The sequence below is a fragment of the Aspergillus lentulus genome, assembly GCF_001445615.1.
Source record: "Aspergillus lentulus DNA, contig: Alt16, strain: IFM 54703, whole genome shotgun sequence".
In the NCBI taxonomy this organism is placed as follows: Eukaryota; Fungi; Ascomycota; class Eurotiomycetes; order Eurotiales; family Aspergillaceae; genus Aspergillus; species Aspergillus lentulus.
Genome location: NW_028322113.1, coordinates 2,024,104 through 2,037,517, shown reverse-complemented (window position 1 = coordinate 2,037,517; position 13,414 = coordinate 2,024,104). Strand labels below are relative to the sequence as shown.

General features: G+C 49.3%; 4 protein-coding genes across 4 annotated transcripts; 2 read left to right on the top strand and 2 right to left on the bottom strand.

The window, feature by feature from the left end:
* Nucleotides 1–473: 473 nt before the first annotated feature.
* ALT_8139 (something about silencing 10 family protein) lies at nt 474–2,517 on the top strand (the record flags this gene model as incomplete). The annotated part of the gene is made up of 2 exons (XM_033556045.2): nt 474–660; nt 722–2,517. 2 exons carry the CDS (start codon nt 474–476, stop codon nt 2,515–2,517), a joined length of 1,983 nt encoding a protein of 660 aa, XP_033411936.2.
* A 397-nt stretch (nt 2,518–2,914) lies between these two features.
* ALT_8138 (MutS family protein MSH5) lies at nt 2,915–6,086 on the bottom strand (the record flags this gene model as incomplete). Its single annotated transcript, XM_033556044.2, has 15 exons — nt 2,915–3,092; nt 3,145–3,183; nt 3,252–3,453; nt 3,508–3,619; nt 3,669–3,750; nt 3,797–3,831; nt 3,880–4,057; nt 4,107–4,196; nt 4,243–4,339; nt 4,398–4,752; nt 4,920–4,997; nt 5,047–5,446; nt 5,503–5,878; nt 5,934–5,954; nt 6,023–6,086. The coding sequence occupies 15 exons, from the start codon at nt 6,084–6,086 to the stop codon at nt 2,915–2,917; spliced, it is 2,307 nt and encodes a 768-aa protein (XP_033411935.2).
* Nucleotides 6,087–6,778: 692 nt separating this feature from the next.
* Nucleotides 6,779–9,172, bottom strand: hsp78 (chaperone ATPase HSP78; the record flags this gene model as incomplete). Its single annotated transcript, XM_033556043.2, has 1 exon — nt 6,779–9,172. One exon carries the CDS (start codon nt 9,170–9,172, stop codon nt 6,779–6,781), a length of 2,394 nt encoding a protein of 797 aa, XP_033411934.1.
* A 422-nt stretch (nt 9,173–9,594) lies between these two features.
* Nucleotides 9,595–12,700, top strand: ALT_8136 (translation elongation factor 1 subunit beta; the record flags this gene model as incomplete). Its single annotated transcript, XM_033556042.2, has 8 exons — nt 9,595–9,634; nt 9,690–9,729; nt 9,984–10,360; nt 10,419–10,627; nt 10,685–10,701; nt 12,102–12,266; nt 12,332–12,584; nt 12,638–12,700. 8 exons carry the CDS (start codon nt 9,595–9,597, stop codon nt 12,698–12,700), a joined length of 1,164 nt encoding a protein of 387 aa, XP_033411933.2.
* Between the last annotated feature and the right edge of the window lie 714 nt (nt 12,701–13,414).

Below are 13,414 nucleotides of genomic sequence, written 5' to 3'. Positions count from 1 at the left end.
TTGGATACGCTATATACGATAAGACCGCAGAGAATGAGTGAAATTCCCAATGTAGCGGGGGATGCGGTAGAGGGTATAAACGAATGAATTTGAGACATGAGAATAAGATCAAGTGAAAAAGATTCGGGAAGAGAAGAAGCAAGTGGCTATAAACAAAACCAGTGATCCTAGATGGGCTCCTGCCTGGAGGTCGTCGGCTTCTAACTCGTAGAGAAGGAGCTCACAACAAAAGTTCCTGGATACCTGAGGCAAAACTTCCCGTACTCGCCGATACCAGCTCTTTGGTGGGTTGGAACCATGGGCAATGTCCCGCCCGTATCGTTCGGTAATAGACAAATAAAACAAACATACTAGACATGGCATAGCGCCGCGACGGCGGTGAGAGGAAATCCCAAAATTTTATCGCAAAAGTCATCAACGCGATACAGTCGGTCTTGGTCAAAATAAGCCCACGTCGTCAATTTCCCTCGAAAATGGCCAAGAAAAGAAAGGCAGGCGGTCGCCCTGCAAAGCAGAACTCCGGTCAGGAGACTGAGCGCACAAAGTTTGCTTTCGAGGAAAGATTCGACGATTCCGAGGATGAGTTCCAAGCGGGCCGCGACCACATTTTGCTGGAAGAAGCCCCGGAGGCAAAGAGACGGAGGAAAATGGCAGAGCAAGGTTTGTCTGAGTAGTTGCATTTTGCATCCGTCCTGTTCGTTCCTGACTTTGTGTCCTTTAGAGGAAGAGCTTCAGCCATCCGACGAGGAGATCATGGGCTACGAGTCTATGGACGACGACGACCTAGACGACGAGGAGGATTACGATGAAGATATTTATGAAGATGAGAATGATGATGATGAAGACATGGGGCTGGGTTCATCGAAGACCAAAAAGTCTCGCCGTGGCGGTAGTCCTGGCTCGAATGCTTCAGAAGATGAGGAGGGCATTGCTGCGTGGGGAACATCCAAGAAGGATCTTTACAACGCCGACCAAATCGAGACCGAAGCTGATGCGCTCGAAGAAGAGGCGGAAGCAAAGCGACTGCAACAGAAGCACCTACAAGCCATGAACGAGGAAGACTTCGGCTTCGACGAAACGGAATGGGTTGAATCTGACAAGAAGGAAGACGCAGATGATGAAGCTGGTGTGGTAATGGAAGTTCTTCCGCAGGTGGAGATTACAGACGACATGAGCACAGAAGAGAAACTCAAAATCCTAAAGACGAGATATCCCGAGTTCGAGCCATTGGCGAAAGATTTTGTTGATCTTCAAGCAAAACATGCCGAGCTCGAGAAAGCTGCCAAAGATGTGAAGGCGCCGGAAGACGAGGAAGCGATCTTGGGACCAGCTCCGGCTCCCGTCATCAAGTTCCGTGCCCTGTCGGCTTACCTGGGAGCGATTAGCATGTACTTCATGCTATTGTCGTCCTCTCAGGACGCATCTGGAAAACCATCCCCTCTGCCACCCGCTCAACTACGAGCTCACCCAGTCATGGGCTCGTTAGTCAAGTTCAGAAAGCTCTGGGAGACAGTCAAGGACCTCTCCGTTCCCGAAATTCCCAAGGAGGATGCTACGAAGAAGCAAGAGAGCAAGCAGCACTCAGACGCCTCTCTATCGACAACCAAGCAGCAAGTCCAGAAGAGCAAGCAAGAACAAGAACCAAAGAAAAAGAAGAAGAACGAAAAGAAACAATCTAAAGCGCAGCGCGCAGCCGAGGCCGCACAGGCGGAAGCTGAAGCTCGCAGAGCCGAGAAGCTACGCGAGACGGAAGCGAACCTTGCAGACCTTTCGAAACTCGTCACAGAGCCCATCAAAAAGCGCAAGAGCCAGAAGACCAAGTCAGCACAGGACGCCGAAGACTCCGACTTTGGTGATGAGGACGCTCTTACAGCCAAGGAGGCCGAAGAAAAAGCCAGACAGAAACGCTCGCTGCGTTTCTACACTTCCCAACTTGCACAGAAGGCCAACAAGCGAAATGCGGCTGGCCGAGACGCTGGTGGTGATGCGGATCTGCCTTATCGTGAGCGGTTGAAGGATCGTCAAGCTCGCTTGAACGCTGAAGCCGAGAAGCGTGGTAAGCAGAGACCAGACAAGATGGAGCAGCTTGGCGGCGACAGTGATGAGGAAGACCATAGACTCGCCAAGGAGATCAGGGGCGGCGGGGCCGAAACCGACGATGACGAGTATTACGATATGGTCGCGGCCCGCCTTAAGCAGAAGAAGGACGAAAAGAAGGCCCGCGCAGAGGCTTATGCGGCCGCAGCCCGCGAAGGCGGACGCGTGGAGATCCAAGAGGAGGTTGGACCAGACGGCAAACGTGCCATCACCTACCAGATCGAGAAGAATAAGGGTCTTGCGCCGAAGCGCAATAAGGATTCCCGCAACCCCCGTGTCAAGAAGAGGAAGAAGTTCGAAGAGAAGAAGAAGAAGCTCGGCAGTATCCGCCAGATTTACAAGGGAGGTGAAGGTCCTGGTGGCTATGGTGGTGAACTTACTGGTATCAAGAAGAACCTGGTCAAGAGTGTCAAGCTATAGATCATCGCTCACTTCTCTTTGGATACATGCACTATTGGCGTTCATTGTGTTCTCTAAAATATGGGTTTGCGTGTACATATATAATTCATCTGATGATATACACTTTTCAATCTCGCATTCTACTTTTCTCTCGCACGTCCATCTTTTCCACGTTTTCGTCAGATAATGACACTCTACATCCGCAATGCAACAGTAAGACAGTGCCACACTCGAGTAGAACGGAACTAATACCATGAAACCCCAGCGCAACCTCTCCAGGAGATATACATGTTACTGTTCCGTTCTATCAAAGAGGGACTCGAGCATGTTTCTCACCCCTTCAGCATCGCAAGTGCTCGACAAATCCCAGGCCAGGAAACGCCTCGCTAAAGCATCCTAGATTTACGGAAGACTACCATCAGCCTTCCACATCGCCCTGGAAATAAGAGAATCCTACCGCTTCAGCCAGTGTCTCTGTCTCTTCAGCCGACAAAGTGGCACAAGCAGCGAGCAGGTTTTCGCCGCGAGCAGAGAGAGCAGCGAGCTCATTCACCCGGTCAACGATCGTTTGATTTATCCCGTTCATTGCTGCGCAACTGCTGAAGTAAGTATCTCGATGTAAGATAAATGATTGACAGAGGCACATACATCGCCCCGAAACTTTTGTTGCTGCGACCTGGACGGAAACTATACTCGTTATGCATCAGATATCACGAAATCCCTGACTTGACCTCAAGGTTTGCTCAGGCCCATACTTATAGAGATAGGTGATCTGGTCTTCCACTTGGCGAGCCTCCGCAGAGATGCGAACCTCCATATGTCCAAGCTGGAGTCTAGGCCTCGGCTGAAGGAATCTGTTTTCGAATATTTCGTGGAAATGCGTTGCCGCGATGACCTTTGGTGCGTCCTCAAGGCTCAGCAAATGCTCGAGGATCCCGCAAGCGAGGCCGATACCATCTGCGAGTTGTAGTTAGGTTCTGGCAGAGTGCTGGAGATAATGGAGAGACAGACCACTTTCGTTGGTTCCCTTGCCAAATTCATCAATTAGAAGTAAACTTCTACCTGTTACCTGCTTCAGATCAAAGGAAATCTGTTGTAGGTCGTTCATGAATGTGCTTTGGATCTGGTGCTAGTCAGCAGCTTATCTCCGCTGTCAACTCACGGAATCATACTTTTGACACGCTCTCTTGGGAGTTCATTTTCACCAAAATCTTGTCAGTCACTCCGATTTCTGCTTTCTCTGCTGGCACGAAGCTGCTACAATCAACTCGCTGTCAGGTAGTGTGATTATAGCACATACCTTCCGACTTGTGCCAGATATACGTTCAGAGCAACCTGCTTCTTAGTTAAAGCCTCAAATATGTGTCTGTTGGAGATACATACCTGCTTCATGTACACGCTCTTTCCAGAGTAATTGGGACCGGTAAGAATAAGCATACTTGGACCGTTTGAAGTCTCCGAAATTTCTAATTCACCCTCCTGTGAGGCTGGGAGACTGCCCCCTACCAAGAACGTATCGTTGGGTACGTATGGTGGTACTGTCAACTCCTGAAGTATGTGCCTTCGATATGTCAACCGAGTGGAAGAAGAGATCACCAGAACGGTCTCACCTGCCACCTTTGATTCTGATCATATTCTCCTCCACCATCCTGGGGCGAACCATATTATAGAAACTCGCTGCTTGTGCCATAGCAAGGAGACTGAAAGCATGAGTCTAAATCATCAATAATCGTGTCAAAGCATTACCTGTCAATCTGGCCACACATATCTGACGCTTGCACGAGCACAACCTCATATTGCAGAACCTTCTGCGCAAGTTCATAGACAATCTCAATTTCCTTTTCTTGAGACGCATTATAGTTAGCTCATCGCTGCAATAAAGGAGATTCTCCGTGGAATACCGCAAATCAGCCCGTATATGTCACCCAAGGTCTGGTCCATCTCCCTCATTCTGAAGTCCTTAAAGTATGCTCGATTCTCAGTAACAAAGATAAGCTCCCAATCATCAGCAGTGCCACTGTAAGCTGCCTCACCCCTGTCGTTGAGTGGGACTGCAATAGTGAACCCCAGCTGGGGGAAGTATATCACGTTAACGTCGATATCGAGGCTTTCCGGGATCGTCGCTGCTATGTCTGTCGCAACCTCTTTCAGCAGATCGTTTAGACCGTCATATGTGTCCTTCATTCGGTCAAGTTCTCGGTCGAGGCCTGGTTTCACGACAGTTCTACCTTGGTCTTCTGAGCAATCAATGTCGACCTGGGGAGAAAGTTAGCCTGCGGTTAGCTTGCGCGTCCCCAAGCCCTGAGCAGATTATACAATTTCCTGAATCATCCTTCCTACTCGATACAGTTGAGATGCTTCAAATACACGGAGAGCCTGAATATCCATTAATATATTTGCAGCATTTTCGTAGACGGTCCTACCTGAGTAGGCAAGCTCAGATTATCTGCACCGAATGTCTCCTTTAACGCGTCATGAATATCGATGCCATAGAAGGCAAACTGAGCGATATCAGCCAGTAACGTACAGATTGCACGTACGCAGACGTACAGCAAGTAGTGTAGCCCACACTGTTGTCTTGAAACCGGTGATCTTAGCACTTCCCGTACTGATGCCCTTTCGGAGGTTGATCATGACGGGCCGAAGGTTTTTGATATGCTTCAAACTTTTCACAATTTTATTTAAGGCATTATAGTTATCCTGCCTCAGGTAGACACTGATGAAGTCATGACGCTCGCAGATGACATTCATTTCGACACTCGGGCGAAGGAACATCTGTCTAAGCCGATTTCTTCCCTGTGGAGTATGTGCGAAGCGCTGGAACAAACCATATATGGAGAGGCCTTCTTTGGAGGCTGGTGACTTTCTTCCGGGGCCTTGGTTGAGCATACTAGGGTGCGACTCGGACTCTGTGATCTGCAGGGAAAGCAATGTGCTTCTATTGATGAACCTAGAACACTGTCAGAACGGACGGCGCAATTGGGGACTTGGGTTTCCAGGTCTTACATGGTTCCTTTGAGGCTGAACATCTCGACAGAGCGGACTTGATATGCTCCCGTGGACCCAAGCGTAGCGATCGAGTCAGAAGTTCTTCGCCTTTGGAGGTATGCGAGGACAGCCCCGGCACAGCCTATGGTAACGGTATTATCCATATCGATGGAGCTTGCCATGTGCAGAAGTCTTCCCTCCTGAAGTGTAAAACCCAAGCTCTCCGCATCCAGTTGCTCCGGGTCAATCAACCCATTGTGAGGAACGAAGAACTTAATCCGTTGTTCATGAGCTGATGCAACCTCCAGAGCCGCCAATTTAGCCGTAGCATTGGAATAGCCGAATTCTTGTGACGGACGTATATCGAGTTGATAAGGCAGGTAACTACGAGTGCCTGCAGAGCCATCAATCAGCTATATGTAAACGCACATTATCAAGAAATAGCATACCACCTTGTTCTGAGCTTTGCGCTGTATTCAAGTAATCAACGCGAGCTGAGGTAAGGAGCACAGTGGGCTTCGTCTGTTCGATCACTAACCCTCCTTGTCAGTACTTTCCTCAGGACCGTATTGGAAGAGATGACCAACAGCTATCAATTGCATCGTTACTTGAAGATTGTATATCTCCTAAAAGATAGAGCCTTTCTTCCTGAGCTGAGTAATAAGAGCAACCGACGGTGCCTGATACTCGAATATCGATTGCGGCAATGACCTGCTCAAGATCGTCGTCAGAAGACGTCTCCAATGAGCTATTACGGATTCTGTGATCTGTTCCATTGTTTGCATGAAGCGGTCCTGATTCAGAAGCTCTTTGCGAATTGGAGTTGGGATTGTTCGAAATATTTGGTCTCTGGCGTAAGGGCACCGCTTCGTCTGTACGGCTGTTCCTCGAATTGCGAGAATGTGGTGTAATGTATGACTGATATGCTGTGCGTCTTCTCTTAGCTTGAGACGACATATTGGATGGAAATTCTTCAAGGTAGCAGATGCTGATGAGATTATTGATCAAGGGGGCGTTTATCTGCCTCCATTGTGGGTTAGTCTTAAGCCTCAGGCTTCCTGGGTTCATATGGTCCTGATTGCTACAGTCTGAACCACGAGAGATTTCTTTCGTTCATGCAATTATTTTCTTCATGTTACTCGTCTAATATACACAAGAGGAGATGCTATTGTACATATCCAATAAAAGATAAACTCCATCAAAGCCAAAGGCGCCAGATCTTGAGCCAGCCAAGAAAAATGCACACTGATACACCAACACCGACAAACAAATATACTCCCTTACAGTAAAGTAATCATGCCTTTTCCTCCTTTGCACCGTCTGCTGCAACCTCAAGCGCGGTCTTGTCCGCGTTGAACGAGATGACGGCAGTTTGTCCCGAGGTCAATTCACCACGAATGATCTTATCAGCGAGCCTATTACCAATCTCCTTGGCTATCAAGCGATTAAGAGGCCGAGCACCATACTTGGGATCATAGCCCTTCTCGCAAAGCCAATCTTTGATCTCGTTGTCAACTTGCAGGACAATGCGGCGGTCATCAAGCCTTGCCTGGAGTTCCTTGATTCGGATATCAACGATATCCCGCAACGCCTCTCGTGAAAGTCTCTTGAAGATGATGAACTCGTCGATACGGTTGAGGAACTCCGGAGGATAGGCACTCTGCACGACTTCCATAACCGCCTGTTTGATGTCAGGGGAGAGTTCGGCATCGCCATAATCCTTGAAGGAATGTAATGGGTCCGCACCAACAAGGATGTCGGCACCGAGGTTCGAAGTTAATACTATGAGGGTATTCCTGAAATCGACTTTGTGACCTTGGGAATCCGTTAGGAAGCCTTCGTCTAGAACCTGCAGCAGCAAGGCGGAGATATCGCGATGAGCCTTTTCAAACTCGTCGAACAACAAGACTGCGTACGGTTTCCGTCTCACAGCCTCCGTAAGCTGTCCGGCATCATCGTAGCCAACGTATCCGGCAGGTGACCCGATAAGACGGCTGATTGTGTGTTTCTCCTGGAATTCGCTCATATCGAATCTCAAGACGGCAGTCTCAGTTGAGAACAAAAACTCGGCCATCCTCTTGCAGAGTTCTGTCTTTCCAACACCGGTAGGGCCCAAGAACATGAACGATGCCAGCGGACGATTCTGACCACTCAGACCCGCTCTCTGCATCCGCACGGCGTTGGCAACGGCTGTGAGAGCTTCGTCCTGTCCACGAACCGACTGTCTAAGCGTATCCTCCATGTGGATGAGTTTCTCCACCTCTCCAGCCATAAGCTTGTTGACAGGAATGCCGGTTGTCCGAGACACGACGTTCGCGATGTCATCCGGGGTCACAGAGTCGTGAATCAATGTCGTACCTCCCGCGGCAGCCTCCTCGCCCTCTTTGGGCAGTTTCGCCTCAAGGCTTGGAATCGTCGAATATCTCAACTCTCCCGCCTTCGCAAAATTACCCTCCCTCTGTGCTTGGTCGAGCTCGAACCGAGCACGTTCAAGCTCTTCCTTAGTGCGCTTGAGTGACTCAATCTCTGCCTTCTCTTTCTCCCAAACCTCGGTGAGTTTCGCAGATTCTTCTTGTTTGGCCTTCAGGTCCTCCTGCAGCTTTTCGCGTCGCTCACGACTACTGATGTCAGTCTCCTTGCGCAGAGATTCAAGCTCGATCTGGATAGTAGTGATTTGACGATCTAATTCTCTGATCACATCGGGCTTTGACTCTTGCTGTAGTCGCAGAGCTGACGCTGCCTCGTCAACAAGATCAATTGCCTTGTCGGGAAGGAACCGGTCGGTGATGTAGCGGTTGCTGTACGTTGCTGCGGCGACTAGGGCTGCGTCGGTAATCCGCACACCGTGGTGTACTTCGTACTTGTTCTTGATACCACGCAAAATGGAAATTGTAGCGGCCACTGACGGCTCGCCGACTTGGATGGGCTGGAATCGTCGTGCCAGAGCGACATCTTTCTCGATCAATCTATACTCGTTAAGAGTGGTGGCACCACAGCACTGCAGGTCACCTCGAGAGAGTGCTGGCTTGAGAAGGTTACTAGCATCAATGCTGCCCTCAGCCTTGCCTAGCCCAAGTAAGGTATGAAGTTCATCAATGAAGAGAATCACGCCGCCTTGCGCGTCCTCAACTTCCTTGAGAACAGACTTCAAACGTTCTTCAAAGTCACCCCGGAACTTTGCACCAGCAATGAGCGAGCCAAGGTCTAGGGCAATGACACGCTTGTCCTTGATGCTTTCTGGAACATCCCCCTGCACGATTCGCTGAGCCAATCCTTCCAGAATTGCAGTTTTGCCGGTACCAGCCGCTCCGATGAGGACGGGATTGTTCTTCGTTCTCCTTGATAATACTTGGATAGTGCGATGGATTTCCGAATCTCTTCCAATCACTGGGTCGAGTTTCCCTTTCTTGGCCTTCTCCGTGAGATCGACACCAAATTGTTCCAAAGCAGACTTCTCTGGCTCGCCGCCAAGATTCATTCGATGTGTACCACCCGGGGGATGCGGTCGTCCATTAGCATAGTGGCGAACTGCAGATATCGACTGCAGGGCGGCAGTGAGGGAAGCCCTAGGGAGAAGGGACTGTGTTTGTGGGAGACAACGTAATGTCTGGGGAGGACGGAATACACGTTTCGGTGACAGAGCGGGTGTTCGAAGAAGCCGGGCTCGAGCGAGCTGCCTCGACGCCATGGCGGTTTTGTTAGTAGAACGAGCAGCTGAGTTCAATTTTTGATCGTAGGTTTCAGTAAGGTACAAGATAAAAAATGAACGCAAGTGTACAAGCCTATGACTTCCTATATACTCCGAGTCCCCAACGGTCCCAAGTTGATCCAAGCATCCTGATGCTTCTCGAAAGCTCCACCTTTCCGAGCGCTGTGAGTGGCGGAAGCTCTCCAGCAGAACCGACCAAGCTCCGTCACCTCCCAGATCACGTGTAGGGCCCATCGAGGGGCTTTTTTCGCACCTAACCCGCTTTTGCCCAGGACCCTCCTTGGGAGAAAAAAAAACTTCTTCTACTGGACACCTCGCCCCTCTCCTATTTATTGCTTCTTCTTTCCCCTCTTCTTTTCTAACCACACACATATTTTTTCAATTCTCTATATCATATCACAATGGGTTTCACCGACTTCGTCTCTGAGGCTGGCCTCACCCGTATGTCTTCTTTTTATTCTTTTGCCTCTGGTCAGTAGCTAATGGTGCCCCTCAGTTGCCAACAACTACCTGGCTAGCAGGAGCTATGTCGTTGGGTAAGACTCACATCTTTTGGGCTTTCTCCATAAATTGTATCCCCCAAGCACAAGCTTCACCTCGATTGCATGATGAAAACAAATTGGTCCGTGTTTAGGAGGCGGCTTAAGACCCCGCCGGATGACTACACAACAATTGCGAGAAATCGTGTTTCTGATTACGAGGAAGAATCGGCGTGCTATTCTTGAGACCAACACAACTTGTACTCAAAGAAGCAATACCTAGATTCGTGTTGACTAACATGTCAAAATAGCGATGCTCCTTCCCAGGCCGATGTTGTGACCTTCAAGGCCTTCTCTGGCGCCCCTGACGCTGAGAAGTACCCTCACGTTGCTCGCTGGTACAAGCACATTGCTTCTTTCGAGCCTGAGTTCTCCAGCCTTCCCGGTGATGCCTCCAAGGCCTACACTGCCTATGGCCCCGAGAGCACCGAGCTGCCCACCAACCCCAAGGACAAGCCCGCTGCTGAGGAGGACGACGACATGGACCTCTTCGGCAGTGACGAGGAAGAGGAGGACCCTGAGGTTGTTGCCCAGCGCGAGGCTCGCCTTGCTGAGTACAAGAAGAAGAAGGAGGGCAAGGTTAAGCCTGCTGCCAAGTCCATTGTGACTCTCGAGGTTAAGCCTTGGGGTATGTTTGACCGCTCATAGTCCCCATTTCTGACGTGAAACTAATTGTGCTTGTTTAGATGATGAGACCAACCTCGATGAGCTCCTCGAGAATGTCAAGGCCATCGAGATGGATGGTCTTGTCTGGGGTGCCTACAAGTGGGTTCCTGTTGGTTTCGGTATCAAGAAGCTCCAGATCAACCTTGTCATTGAGGACGAGAAGGTTTCTCTGGACGAGCTTCAGCAGCAGATTGAGGAGGATGAGGACCACGTCCAGTCCACCGATGTCGTAAGTTTCAACCTTTGATCTGACGGCGAGACAATAGATGCTGACATTACCTCACAGGCCGCTATGCAGAAGCTGTAAATGAAATGCCCGTTATGAAGACCAACGGTGTGATGATGGAATTTTTATGCGACTTGTAGTGTCATGAAACAACTAGAAGTCGACTGGAGCAGTCTCCAGTCGTTTTGATGAAAATCAAACTCAATGCACAAAATACCCACATTCATTCGTCTCCTGCTGTAACACAGAACCTGCCAGTATACTTGAATGTAGGGAGAAGCCCATTGGACCTAGCCGTTCTTATTCCACTTCAGATAGGCATACCGTCAGGAGTACTTCCAACCCGAAGTTTCAGATGCGCCATACCAACCGCCTTTCATATATCTAGGTAGCATAGACTCAAGGTGCTGATTGAAAAAACAATAGCTATCTTACAACTGGCTTCTTATCTTAAGATGAAAACACTCAAACCATGAAAGTGCCAACTCCTCTTAACGCCGCTGTACAACCGTGGAACCATTGGTATCATCTTCATACCCCAAACTTGACCTGCGCTGCTGTAACAAGACATTTCACCCGTGAACATCGCATTCTGCCAGTCCTCGAAGGTTCATTCTTTTGGGCAGCGCAAACAGCAACCGTTCCTGCTTCATCTCATTAGCAAGGCCTGAGTTAGTCGTTTGTTTGGCTGCGTTGAGCCATTCTACTTCGGGATGTGTAAAACAGAATATGGTGAAAGATACCGGCTTCAAATGTCGGAATTTCGAAAGATTTCTCTTGCCCTTTGTATCTTCCCTAACTTGTTCAAGGACAGCCTCCTCAGTAGATTCAGTAGCCTTTTTCGGCCGGCCTGAACGTTTGCCATCTTCCACATATTTCCGGTAGAATACGGAAATCAACCACTTGGATTGTACCCTCGCTCCCCAGCCTTTTTAACCCAGTATTGGATGGTTTGATGAGATAGACCAAGGCTTGCCTCAACCATCTTGATGTCAACACCAATGGTCATCATAGTTAAGGCTTGGACGCGTATGGTAATCGGATAAGGTATCTTAGGTTTATGTTCCATTTTAGGCGGTTTCGACAAAGGAGATAGGCAGGCAAGCAGATATGGTGAATTGAAGGGGAAAGTTGCATCGAGCGCAGCTCAGATCAAGGAGATCAAAAGGGGCTCTAAATTGCTTTTTCTTAGGAATAATAATAGATCGAGTCACTAGATGCTACGGGGTGTTGTTTTGATGCTACTACCGTACATCTCCCTAGTAATTTTGCTGGCAATACTTGTGGATGACTTGCCAAGCTTACCCAGGAACCAGCGGCCGCAGACTACCTAGAACCACACCGTATTTTTGTAGGTACCTAAGTGCGTATCATGATCCTCCGGTCACCCGTACAAGCTAGTGCACAATTGGTGATAACATCGTAGCTCAGTGGGTAGGTCCCTTACAAGGAAGCTGTCTACTCTGAGTCTACACAGGCAGTATCTGCATTTCATCTTTCACGCGCATTTGTCGATTGCATTGATTGACCACCGACCTATCCATAAACCCGACGCTCGTCGCGAGAAACCCGCCAAACCGGCCACCATGGGCTTCATATCGCGAATACTCACACTCTTCGGGCTGGTTCTGCTCGCACATGCGTATGCCACATCTCTCGACCCGCAAACTACTCCGGAAGACTAACCAGCTGAATATAAATCTGCAGAGGCTACTCCGCCCATGAGCACACAGTCCTATACAGCAACGTGCGCCTTTCCTCGGCCTCCACCGCACTTCCCCTGGATATCGTCATCGAGGCCTTGGTCTCCCTCGTCATCGTCTCCGCCGGCCTCGTACTAGGCACAGAGAAGCTCAAGCCCATTAGCTGGAGCGAATGGGCTGGGGAGATTGAGAGGGAAGGTGGCGCTAGGAATCCCTATTTGCGGCTGGAGGAGCGATACGGTTTCTGGGATATCAGGGTGAGTTCGCTTTCCCTTTCGGGATCAGTTGACCTGGGCTTATTCAGTACTAGGCGAAGAGGAAGGAATTTGCCGAATGGGTTCGCGGGAATGATGCCTTGGAGGAAGCGAAATAAAAGAACCAATATCTTGAGATGAGGTTATGTGATGATACATTGATAGATCGCCTCGATTATAATGGATGAGGGCATCTGCCTCAGCATCATGGATTCTCACTGCACTATTCTTATGATTTTCGATTATACTCATGGCCAGGACTTGATATTCGCGGGATATGCTCAGAAGACATTTCGAGAACTGGTCATGCACCACGGCTTTGACGATAGCCTTGGATGCTACGAAAACCATCTCAATGACAATATGAAGGGAAGTAGAGGCCGTTACATGAAAGTACACTCCATGGCTTGCCTATGTCTATGCAGTAGGCGAACGCTTCACTTATAGGGTCATCAATGAAGGGCCAACCCACCACTCATTAGCTGGCAACCCGGAGAAGTGGACCGTAATAGTGAGTCGTGCGTCAGATCCATCTACTCTATACTCCGCATAGCCATATACTAGCGGCAAGCTGCTCGCAAAGGGACTTGGTTCCGACATATCATCATTCAAGCACTGGGTGAAGGGTCATAAACACAACACCTCGAGAGTTTCTTTTTCTGTGGTAATGTTTTCGTCCGGATGTACCACAGACAGGCACCGTCTCATCAAAATAGGTAGACTATTGGAGAGCAATGCTATGTCTAATCACACCGTGATCAAGAAGGGACATCATCCTTGTGCTTTGCCCCCAGAGATGGTATTTCGACTGAAGATTAGCAGGATGATTCGTC